Raw genomic sequence first — 10,970 nt, forward strand, 5'->3', positions numbered from 1 at the left:
TGCTTGGAAACACGAGTCACTACACCCGCATAGGGGGACGTGGAGATGGAGGATGAGCCTGTGTTTAAAGTACCAAGCAAAAGAAAGTCACAATTTTATTCCATGTTCTTATTCAGCTGAAGAGATTTTAGGAGGTTTTGAGAATGAGGTTTTAGTTTTTATCTGTGTCTCGCTCCCAATGATGCAGTGGAGAGGATGAGTTTTTTTTAGATAAACTAAACACTGTTATTGCTGACTGCAACACTCCACACTGATATTTTAATTTTAGGTGGAGATTTTAATTGTACTACAGATATTTTATATCGGAACAATGCAGAACCTCACGTTGCTTCCAGTAAGCCTCTGTGGGACATGATGGAGGCCCACGAGTTAAGTGATATATGGAGAACTTTTTATAAGACAAAAGCCCTATTCGGACGGGATTAGTTTTACGTGGGGACGTGGAGTAATGCAATTTTACCTCAGGACGTCTGTAATATTAATTGGAGAAATCGCACGGGACAAGACATCTCAGTAAAACTAGCAGAAGTGGGAGGGGTAACTCACTTTACGCACCACAGTAACCTCCTTGTCGTCATGTGCGTATGACGTTGCTTCCTGTTATCACGTGCGCAAACAGACAACATGGCGCCAACAAGAAAAACGCGAAACCGGAGCAAATGTTAACTACAAGAAAATATTTTCTAAATAAAATAAAAGAAGTTTTGTGCCTCTAGTGTGTGATTTCGATCTTCTTTTTGCTTTAAATGGTATGCGGAAAACACTGGAGGTTTGCCACAGAGTTGGCCCACCACCTACAACGCAAACGACTGCTTCTTCAAGCGCCTCTTCTGGCGCTTTTTACAAAGTGTTTTATTGCTCCAGTAAGCATTTCTGATCACAGTACGGTACAGTGTACTATTAGTAAAGAGACGTAAAGCCTAAGAGTGCCTACTGGCATTTTAACACTGCACTTTTAGAAGATGCTAATTTTAGAGAGTCTTTTATTTATTTATGGAATTGTTTTAAATCTGAGGAGGCAGCATTTAACTCATTACAGCAGTGATGGGATGTGACTAAAACACAACAGTACACTCTCAATGTCACAAGAGACATTATTAGATCTCTGAAAGCTCTGGAGGGGGGCACGGTGGCTTAGTGGTTAGCACGTTTGCCTCACACCTCCAGGGTTTGGGGTTCGATTCCTGCCTTCGCCTTGTGTGTGTGGAGTTTGTTCTCCCCGTTCCTCTGGGGTTTCCTCCGGGTACTCCGGTTTCCTCCACGGTCCAAAGACATGCATGGTAGGTTGATTGGCATCTCAGGAAAATTGTCCGTAGTGTGTGATTGCATGAGTCAATGAGAGTGTGTGTGTGCCCTGCGAAGGGTTGGCACTCCGTCCAGGGTGTATCCTGCCTTGATGCCCAATGACGCCTGAGATAAGTTCGGATAAGCGGTAGAAAATGAATGAATGAATGAAAGCTCTGGAGATAGAAATAGTGGAACTCCAGCATTTGGAGGCCACAGGAGATTGAGGGCACTGAATCGAGACTGACCAAGGTAAGGGAACAGCTCATTCACCAGGACCTGAGATACTGTGTGCGTGATAGGTGTATATTTGATAATGTACATTTAATTAGTGACATTTTGGATGTCTCCAGGCTAAAAACTGGTCTGATATTTCTAGATAAGGAAAAGGCATTTGACTGGTTTGAGCACAAATATTTGTTGAAGGTGCCAGAAATCTTTGGGTTCAGATCAGGTTTCATAGCCACGATCAAACTGTTGTAAAGTGTACAGAGGTATAAGACAAGGCTGTTCTATAAATTGAGATCTCATCTGTCTGGTTTTAACATTCCACACAGCAATGCTTCACTATGCCTCTAAGCATATGCAGATGACCTAGTAGTTGTGGTAAGCTCACAGAAGGATGTGGTGTTTTAAATGATATTTTAAAGGACTTTCAGATTTTATTTTCAGCTAAGGTCAACTGGGGAAAAAGTGAAGCCATTTTAGTTGGGGAGTGGGGAGGTGGGAAACCTACACTACGGGGAGACTAAGTGTGGAAAAGAGGTGGTTTTAAATACTTGGGTGTCTACCTGGGGAACGATGAGTTTTTAAACAAAAATTTGGATGGTACTGTAGAGCATGTGAAAGGCAGACTAAGAGGGTGGAAGTGGCTAGTCCTAAGGATGTCCTACAGGGGGCGAATGCTGGTCATCAACAGCCTCGCCATGTCGTCCCTCCTGCAGAACCTGCTAGCATTCACGCCCTGCTGGTGGACTTCTTTTGGGACAGTCTACACTGGATCCCTCAGAGCGTGCTACATCTGCCCAGGGAGGAAGGAGGGCAGGGGCTGGCCCAGCTAGCCAGCATAGCAGCAGCGTTCTGCCTTCAGTATATCCAGAGGTTCCTTACTGGATCTAGAGACTTAGTATGAAGAGCAGCAGCCAGTGGAATATTACACACAGTTGGAGGACTTTGGCTGGACAGAACTTTGTTCTGAATGGACAACAAAACGCTGGACGTTTCTGGATTACCGTTGTTTTATTGTGGACTGTTTTAAAATCAGGAACTTTAAAAAAAAACAAAAAAACAAAGACAGTAAAACACCATAGTGGCTGCTGGAGGAGCCTCTGGTGTATGACAGGTGCATGGACATCTCCAGTGTGGCCATCCCTGCACTGTTCAGGACTCTCATCTCATTGTGACACTCTGGGAGCTCGTGAACATTGTGGGAGCTGACCTGTCGAGGGCAGAGGAGCTTGCGGCGCATATGGAACTGCGGGCCCTGAGCGTTGTCAATTAACTCTTACACTGCTGGAGGTCCTCCCTAACATCAGAGGAGCATGTTCGGCTGATGGACTACCAACACACAAAGACTGGTCCTGCAAAAGAGGGACCCTTTCCCCAACTGAACATCACTCTTGACATTGACGGGTATGAAGATCCCATCCCGGAATGCCTGGACAAAGGGGAGATGAACTTTGGGACAGTGTCGGGAAAGCTGCTCTACAGAGCCTGTGTTAAGGTTTTAAATAAGAAAAAACAGAGTGGGAGGGTAGACACCTCATCCAGAAGTGTACTTGGTTTTAATAATGATATTAAACCAGACTGCTCCAACTGCTCCATGTTACAGTTTGTGTATGTCGATTTTACTTTTCAGTGTTTTGTTCTTGGTTTTAAATATGTCAGGAGAAACAGGTTCAGGTGATAACTGATCAATTTTATCCTTGGTCAGGCAAAAATGGCAATATACCTGAGCCGCAGGTATATCGTGAGGCTACAAGTATTTTCTCCAGACTCCAGAAGTCAAGAGTACTGATTGATTTTAATTTCTTTAAAAGCATGAATATTTTGCACACAATCAGTGTGGTGTTGTAAGAATGTTCTATGCTCTGTTACAGAAGGAGAACTAAGCTTTGCACCAGAGTTAAATTAATGATTACTATTATCGTTAACCTCCATCCATCTATCCATCTTCTACCGCTTATCCGGGGCCGGGTTGCGGGGGCAGCAGTCTAAGCAGGGACGAACAGACTTCCTTCTCCCCAGACACTTCCTCCAGCTTTTCCGGGGAATACCGAGGCGTTCCCAGGCCAGCTGAGAGACATAGTCCCTCCAGCGTGTCCTAAGTCTTACCCGGGGCCTCCTCCCGGTTGGACATGCCTGGAACACCTCCCTAGGTAGGCATCCAGGAGGCATCCGGAACAGATGCCCGAGCCACCTTAGCTGACTCCTCTCAATGTGGAGGAGCAGCGGTTCTACTCTGAGATCCTCCCGAGTGACCGAGCTCCTCACCCTATCTCTAATGGAGCGCCCAGCCACCCTACGGAGGAAACTCATTTCGGCCGCCTGTATCCGGGATTTTGTCCTTTCAGTCATGACCCAAAGCTCATGACCATAAGTGAGGGTAGGAACATAGATCGACTGGTAAATAGAGAGCTCCGCCTTACGGCTCAGCTCTTCACCACAACAGACCGGTATATCGACTGCATCACTGCAGAATATACACGGATCCGCCTGTCGATCTCCCGCTCCATCCTTCCCTCAATCGTGAACAATACCCCAAGATACTTAAACCCCTCCACTTGAGGCAGGAACTCTCCACCAACCTGAAGGGGGCAAGCCACCCTTTTCCAGCTGAGAACCTCATATTTGGAGGTGCTGATTCTCATCCCCGCCGCTTCACACTCGGCTGCAAACCATCCTAGTGCATGCTGAAGGCCCTGATGTGAGGAAGCCAACAGGACAACATCATCTGCAAAAGGCAGAGACGAAATCCTGTGGTCCCCAAACCAGACTCCCTCCGGCCCCCGACTGCGCCTAGAAATCCTTTCCATATAAATAATGAACAGGACCGGTGACAAATTACCAGGAAGACCAGATTACTATTATCGTTAACCTAGTTTATTAAAATTGTCTAATATTCTTAGCTATTTATTTATATATTCATTGAGTCACTCTTGTATTTTACATGACTTGTGCAAATAAAGGATTGGAAAAAGTAAAAAAAAAAAAAAAGTCTCTTTCTCATTCTCTTTGACTCTCTTGTTTTTGCTGTCATGCTTTCTCTCATGCTCTCTGTCTCACTCTCTCTCTCTCTCTCTCTCTCTCTCTCTCTCTCTCTCTCTCTCTCTCTCTCTTTCTTTCTTTCCTCTAAACAACTGCATCAACCTGCATTGATTTAACAAGTGAATTAAGCCCTGAGATGTTGAAGATTCTTTTGTCATTAATAGGACATTTGTGTTGCAGAAATCCAGATGTAGTAGTTTTAAGTTCCAAAATTAACAAGCCAAAGGATGAACAGAAGAGGTGAAGGCACAACTTACTGAGACAATGTGAAGAAGAAATGAGTCAAAAGGAACAGAATGAGTAAAGACTAAGAGTAAAGGATATTTGCATGTATTAAATGTTTACAGGTGACGGAGATCAGTAACGTTAAAAACGTGACGAGACTGCCACGTGACACCAAGCGCCAGGCCGTTGCCATCGTCTTCACTGACGACACGTCTCGCACCTTCACCTGCGAGTCAGGTAAAACATCTGGTAGTGTTATTTTTACACACATACACACACACACTTCATTTGGACTTTTCTCAGTTCTGTATAATGTGATGTTCCCCACAAAAACACACACATACACACACACACACAGAACGTATGGCAGATTAGTTATGCCCAACATCTTCCCATCTAACTTGGAAACTAATCCAGCTTCACAGGGCACTACTATTAATGGAGTTAATGAAAAAGATCACAAACAAACACCAGATCAATTTATTTGTATAGCGTTTTGTAAAAATGCTCAGAAAAAAAACAGGTGATATTTTTAGCATATATTAACTAGCTACATTACTGACAAAGTGACTGTAACGTGACATAGTATATAATGCCTCAGTACTCTTACTACTGATGTTGCCATGAGTTCATTCTTCCACACGGAGCTCAATGCTAGTACACTTGTTACTCCCCAATCCAGCTGTAATGATTTCCGTGTGTATTCTGTCCTACAGAGCTGGAGGCTGAGGAGTGGTTTAAGACGCTGACCATCGAGTGTTTGGGTACGCGGCTAAACGACATCAGTTTAGGAGAACCGGATCTTCTGGCAGCTGGAGTTCAGTGTGAGCACACGGGTCAGTCCAGTTTTATTTTAAATTCACCGCTAGTGGAAAGTTTTCAAACTCAAAAACTTTCCCGAAGGATTTGGGGAATCATATCCACACGACTAGACACTTTAGCAGCTTCATTTAAACACAAACACCTTTAACTGATAAGCGTGAAGACAAAATACTAAAAGGTCAACATCTGCCCTTATACATGCATTATAAATGAGTTTGTAATGTTTGTAATCTTTATTCTCACCTGTGCTTGTCACGCACATGCTACAGAAACAGAACAAACCTTGGTTGAAATTTTACACAATTCCCGATTTTCAGAACGTTTTAACGTGTTCCTGCTGCCATGTCCCAACCTGGACATCTACGGAGAGTGCATGATGCAGATCACCCATGAGAACATCTACTTATGGGACATCCATAATCCTCGCACAAAGCTGGTCACATGGCCGCTCTGCTCGCTGCGCCGTTACGGCCGGGACGCCACCCGCTTCACCTTCGAGGCCGGCAGGTACGCACCAGTACTGAGAGCGAGGCGGAGTTAGGAATAAGAACCTTCTGAGGTGGTGGGTTCTTTCAGACATAGAGCAAAAATGTTTAAATCATTTGATCTCACAGTGTTGCTGAATTCTGAATCACGATTGGTCAGAAGGTGTTGATTAATTTTCTATGCTGGAAATTTAGAACAGTTTTCTATCCTGTTAGCAGCCGAGTCCGTCATCATACATCTTCTTACTAGATGTATATTTACATTCGTTTTTATATCAGGGTAAATCCATCACTTTATCCTGTACATTGTCACGGCGCACAAGTGCATGACCCAGACCAGCAGATTTGTACAAGTTGATCGAGCTCTATTGAACTGAAGACCTTATAAAAAGATTGAATGAATAGATTAAAAGGAAATTCAGTGAAGAGAGTGTGTTTTTATCTCTTCAAGCCACTTTGATCAAATAATAAAGGAAGATTTGTAACGCCTGCAGGATGCCCCTGAAAGGACAAAGATAAGAGAGTAAATGTGTGAGGATGTGTGATGTAATGCTGCCCTCTGGTGGCCATCAGGCTCATTACCTTCAGTAGGAAAAGTTGGATAGTGACATTTGACATGATAATTGATAATAAGTGTATGCTAAAAATACACAGTTTAGCAAGTTCTAGCATGTAGAAAAAGCACAGCTATGCTAATCTAAGAGCTACAAACACTCTGATGATGTGTGTGTGTCAAAAATTAGTGTGTATGTGTGTGCTAGGATGTGTGACAGTGGTGAAGGACTGTACACGTTCCAGACGCGAGAAGGTGAGCAGATCTACCAAAGGGTTCACTCTTCCACGCTGGCCATCGCTGAGCAGCACAAGAAGGTCCTCATGGAGATGGAAAAGAACAGCAGGGTGAGTAGCGTAACATCACTTGTTTTCTTAGCATCAGTTCGATCTACTAGAAAAAAAGAAAAAAAAAGGAAGCCAAAAGCATTCCATACAAATTGACATGTTCTCGTGCGCTCACGTGTTTAGCTGTTATCCAAAGGCTCAGACCCAGACTCGTACCCCTGCACACCTACAGCCATCCTGCCACGCAGCGCCTTCTGGCACCACATCACAGGATCACAGGGGGCCATGGACTCGAGTAACGGTAAGGAAAATAAAAACTTTTTTGAAATATGAAGGGCTGTACAGTAGGACTGGGTGACAGAAGCCTAGAAACTGTATCAAATGATTACTTGAAATCTCAAAGATATTTACAGAAATAAATCAAAGCTGACTGTTGAAAGACTTTTTTCTATTTTATTTCAACTAGTGTTCTATCATTTAACATTAATAAAGCAAGAAGTTCAGCAATAATATATCTTACGATCTGTAATCAAACTAACACATTATCAGTGATGATATGTAACAGTGTAACAACATTAGCAACGTAACACTATCAACTAAGCAACAACTTATCAGCAAATTAACACACAGTGTTAAATTAACACACAGTGTTAATTTAACAGCCAAAGTAACCACAATGTTAACAAAATAATAATATTAATAAAGTAATAAAGAAACGTAACAAACAGCGATGTTAAAGAAAACAAAGTATCAGAGATGTTAGCAAAATAACACAATCAACAAAGCAGCAAATTGAAGGTGGGGTCTCCATTGTTTGAGAAATGCTTCAGAAAACTGAGTTGGGAGACCAAACAAAACAAAAACAAAACTAACATGTAGCCAATGAGCAGAAAGGGGCGGGGCTTGTCAATATGGGTGGAGAGAGTGTTCAGTGCACATGTGTGATATTAGCAGAAAGCGGATTTAACATTGACATGGAGGATAAAAACAAAGAAAGAAAGAGAAGAAAGGCTTACGATAAGGCAAGAAGTAGGACGTGTTAATATAGGATCAGCTTTCCAGCACTTTAGAGAACTCAACCTCTTCCGCGTGAAATGGTGCTAAACCTTTCACGGTAACACACAGTACTACAAAAACACATTTGTATTACCATAGTATTACTCATTGAGTTCATTTATTGATAATAACATACCCTCGGTCAGCTGCCGCAACAGCTGCCGCCATAATACTTGTCTTGGGTTATACTTTTCTGGTGTGTGTGGGGCGGAGCTATCAAAACAGGGGTGGGACCCATTTGGGTTAGGGGTGTGTTTGTTTTGGTGATTTCAAATGTCAACATTGGCTTAAAAACAACGGAGACCCCATCTTTAACAGCGACATTTACTAAGTAACAATTTCAACGAAGTAACAAAGAATCAGTAACTTTTAACAAAGTGACAAACATACAGCAAAGTTAATAAGCAATAAAGCAGTGACAACTGATGAAGTAGGAATCAGCGATGTCAAAAAAACAGCAATGTTAAGAGAGTAACAGAGTAACAGTGACGTGAACAAAGCAAAGTTCTCATCCCTTTGTGTGTTGATTCAAATCACACCTTTTATACGTAGCAAATGAGCAAAATATCTCAATCATATGTTACTAAATGCATCAGATACCTGCATGTACCTGCTAATGCATCATTAGCACCGCCTTTTCAATCCCATGCTGTCTGTGTGTAGGTGAGATGTTCACGGCGTCTCAGTCAGGAGCCGAATCTGAACTGTTCTCCTCAGAGCACCACAAACATCCAGCACACTTCTCCACTTAACCCGGACAGCGAGGAGCTTCACGAACTCACCTACAGGTTTTAGGCCTGAACCTTCCTCCACACTGTTCTCTAACCTCTTCACGTTTGCTTTCCCTACATCGAGGGCAGATCTGCGATACCTCGGGGACCGAGTCAATCCCGGCGGCTGGAGACGTGTCCTGAGAGGGAATGCACTGTGAAACGTGACCTACAGAACATTCGTAGTGGATCATTTTTTTCTCTTACAGAACAGTAGTGGTGCACGTTTATAGCATTTTGTCAACCCTCTGGAAAAGTGGGCAGGGCTTTAGGGTTAGAACGACTCTGTGTCTCTCTATCACATGCACAATGTCTGTGTCTGTGTGTCGTTGGTGCATGTCCTCTTTGACTGTGGAGCAGTTTTGAGATTAGTAGCAGGGCTGCGTTTAGTGTAGATCACTTGGTTTACCGCCAAGAACAAACAGAAGAACGTGCAGAACTAGAGTAGGCTTCCATTTGAACTGTAAAATGGTGTGTGAGATTTGCCTGAGATTTAATCTGAGGAGGTGGCAGAGGATCACGAGGAACTCTGAGGAACTCTAAGGAACTCTGGAACACACCACCAATCATTCAGCAGTGTTTTGCTTTGTCTTTTCATCATCACGAGATGAATTCTTACCTTCCGGTCTTCTCTAGAACGTGCTGCACCTTGTATTTCCTGAAGCTGAAGACTTTTTGAAGGAGATCTGTCAAGATGATCTTCTGAGGGTCACAGCTGTAAGATCCATCCTGATCCAGTCACTGATACAGAACTTGTGGGATGATGAGTATTACAGTTCCACGTTAGATTGGATTCGTGTATCTACATTAATCAACCAAGCACAAGGTGAATGGTTTTTAGGATACATTTAAAGGGAAACTTCACCCTGAAACCCACCATTTACACATTAATATTTATTGACATATTGATCTATTTTCACTCTAGTTAATGCTTTCCTATATTACACAAAATGCCTCTTGACTAATTGCTGGTGACTCAGTGAGATTTAGCCCTGAAGATTGCGATGCAGCGGCACTTTAATGCTTCATTCTTTGGTCCAGCTCTCTCACATCTTCATCTGTACACTCTGTTCCAACACATCAGCCATCAGCCCATCATCAACCTCTCCTCACCTCATAAATCACCAACTAGTTCAGTCACTGTGTCTTATCGCAGCGTTGCATTCGTGTAGCGTTTGCTTTAATTTTATTTTTGTTCCATTTTGTGTCACAAACAAAGATTTGTTAAGATCCAACAGTGAACCAACTTGACTGTTTTCACTCGTATTTGAGATCATTGAGATTTTTTCCTATTACACTCCATTGTAACTGCACAAGCAATAACATTAACAACAATAAAACAACAACAACAGCGCCCCCTGTGACTTCTCACAGGAATAACAACAATACAGGCAGCAGAAGCAAATGAACACACCACAAATATACCCATGTTTCAGGGTGGAGTTTAACTTTAACTGTCCACTATTTCTCTATGCTCATGTTTCATATTTCACAGTGAAAAAGTGAAAAAGCAACAGTTTTTGAAGCGTCAGATTAGTGACTTGACTACTTCAGAGATTTTCTTCACTCAAGTCCCTGGCTGATGATAATTTTTAATCCTTCACACCTCGCTGTATTCACCATCATCCCTTTCAACATAACGTTTTAAATAAACGTTCACATTTACACGTCTTTTCTTCCAGATTGGATTTGGATTCTCAGTCTTTGGGATTTTCTGCAGCACGCAGTGGTTTGTCCTGTTCATGTTCCTGAAATGTGTGGAACAGCCTTATGTCTAAATGTTGAAGTGCTTATTTAATGCTGGAGTCCATAAACATGCATGCAAACGAACACACACACACACACACACACACACATATGCACACACATGTGCACACACAGATACATGCATACTTAATTATTTATGTAAAACAAAAAAGGGCTAAATTCAGATGTTTGTCTTTTTCAGAGCTGTGTGTGTGTTTGTGTGTGTGTGTGTGTGTGTGTGTGTGTGTGTGTGTGTGTGTGTGTGTGTGTGTGTGTGTGTGTGTGTGTGTGATAGCTGTCTCAGTCACTCCACAAGGCACGTGAATATTACACTATTTATTTCAGATCGAGTGATTACAGTATGTCAGTCAGCAGAACGAGGACGACGCTGTGTTGTGTGTTTGATTGTTTGTAAGATGGAAAGAACTATAAATTTGTCGGGTGTCCTGCACAGTTCTGTGTTCGGGAAATTTTC

At 42.7% G+C, this 10,970-nt stretch overlaps 1 protein-coding gene across 1 annotated transcript in view; it reads left to right on the top strand.

Moving 5' to 3' along the window:
- Positions 1 to 8,879, top strand: part of dok4 (docking protein 4) — a 43,234-nt gene extending 34,355 nt beyond the window's left edge. Inside the window, exons 4-9 of the mRNA XM_047810636.1 lie at positions 4,899 to 5,013; positions 5,493 to 5,612; positions 5,916 to 6,105; positions 6,845 to 6,983; positions 7,107 to 7,224; positions 8,643 to 8,879. Coding sequence (XP_047666592.1) covers positions 4,899 to 5,013; positions 5,493 to 5,612; positions 5,916 to 6,105; positions 6,845 to 6,983; positions 7,107 to 7,224; positions 8,643 to 8,731 — 771 coding nt within the window. The 3' untranslated portion in view covers positions 8,732 to 8,879. The remainder of the gene's footprint in view (positions 1 to 4,898; positions 5,014 to 5,492; positions 5,613 to 5,915; positions 6,106 to 6,844; positions 6,984 to 7,106; positions 7,225 to 8,642) is intronic.
- The last annotated feature ends 2,091 nt before the right edge of the window (positions 8,880 to 10,970 follow it).

This window comes from Tachysurus fulvidraco, chromosome 2 (genome assembly GCF_022655615.1).
Source record: "Tachysurus fulvidraco isolate hzauxx_2018 chromosome 2, HZAU_PFXX_2.0, whole genome shotgun sequence".
NCBI classification, from domain to species: domain Eukaryota; kingdom Metazoa; phylum Chordata; class Actinopteri; order Siluriformes; family Bagridae; genus Tachysurus; species Tachysurus fulvidraco.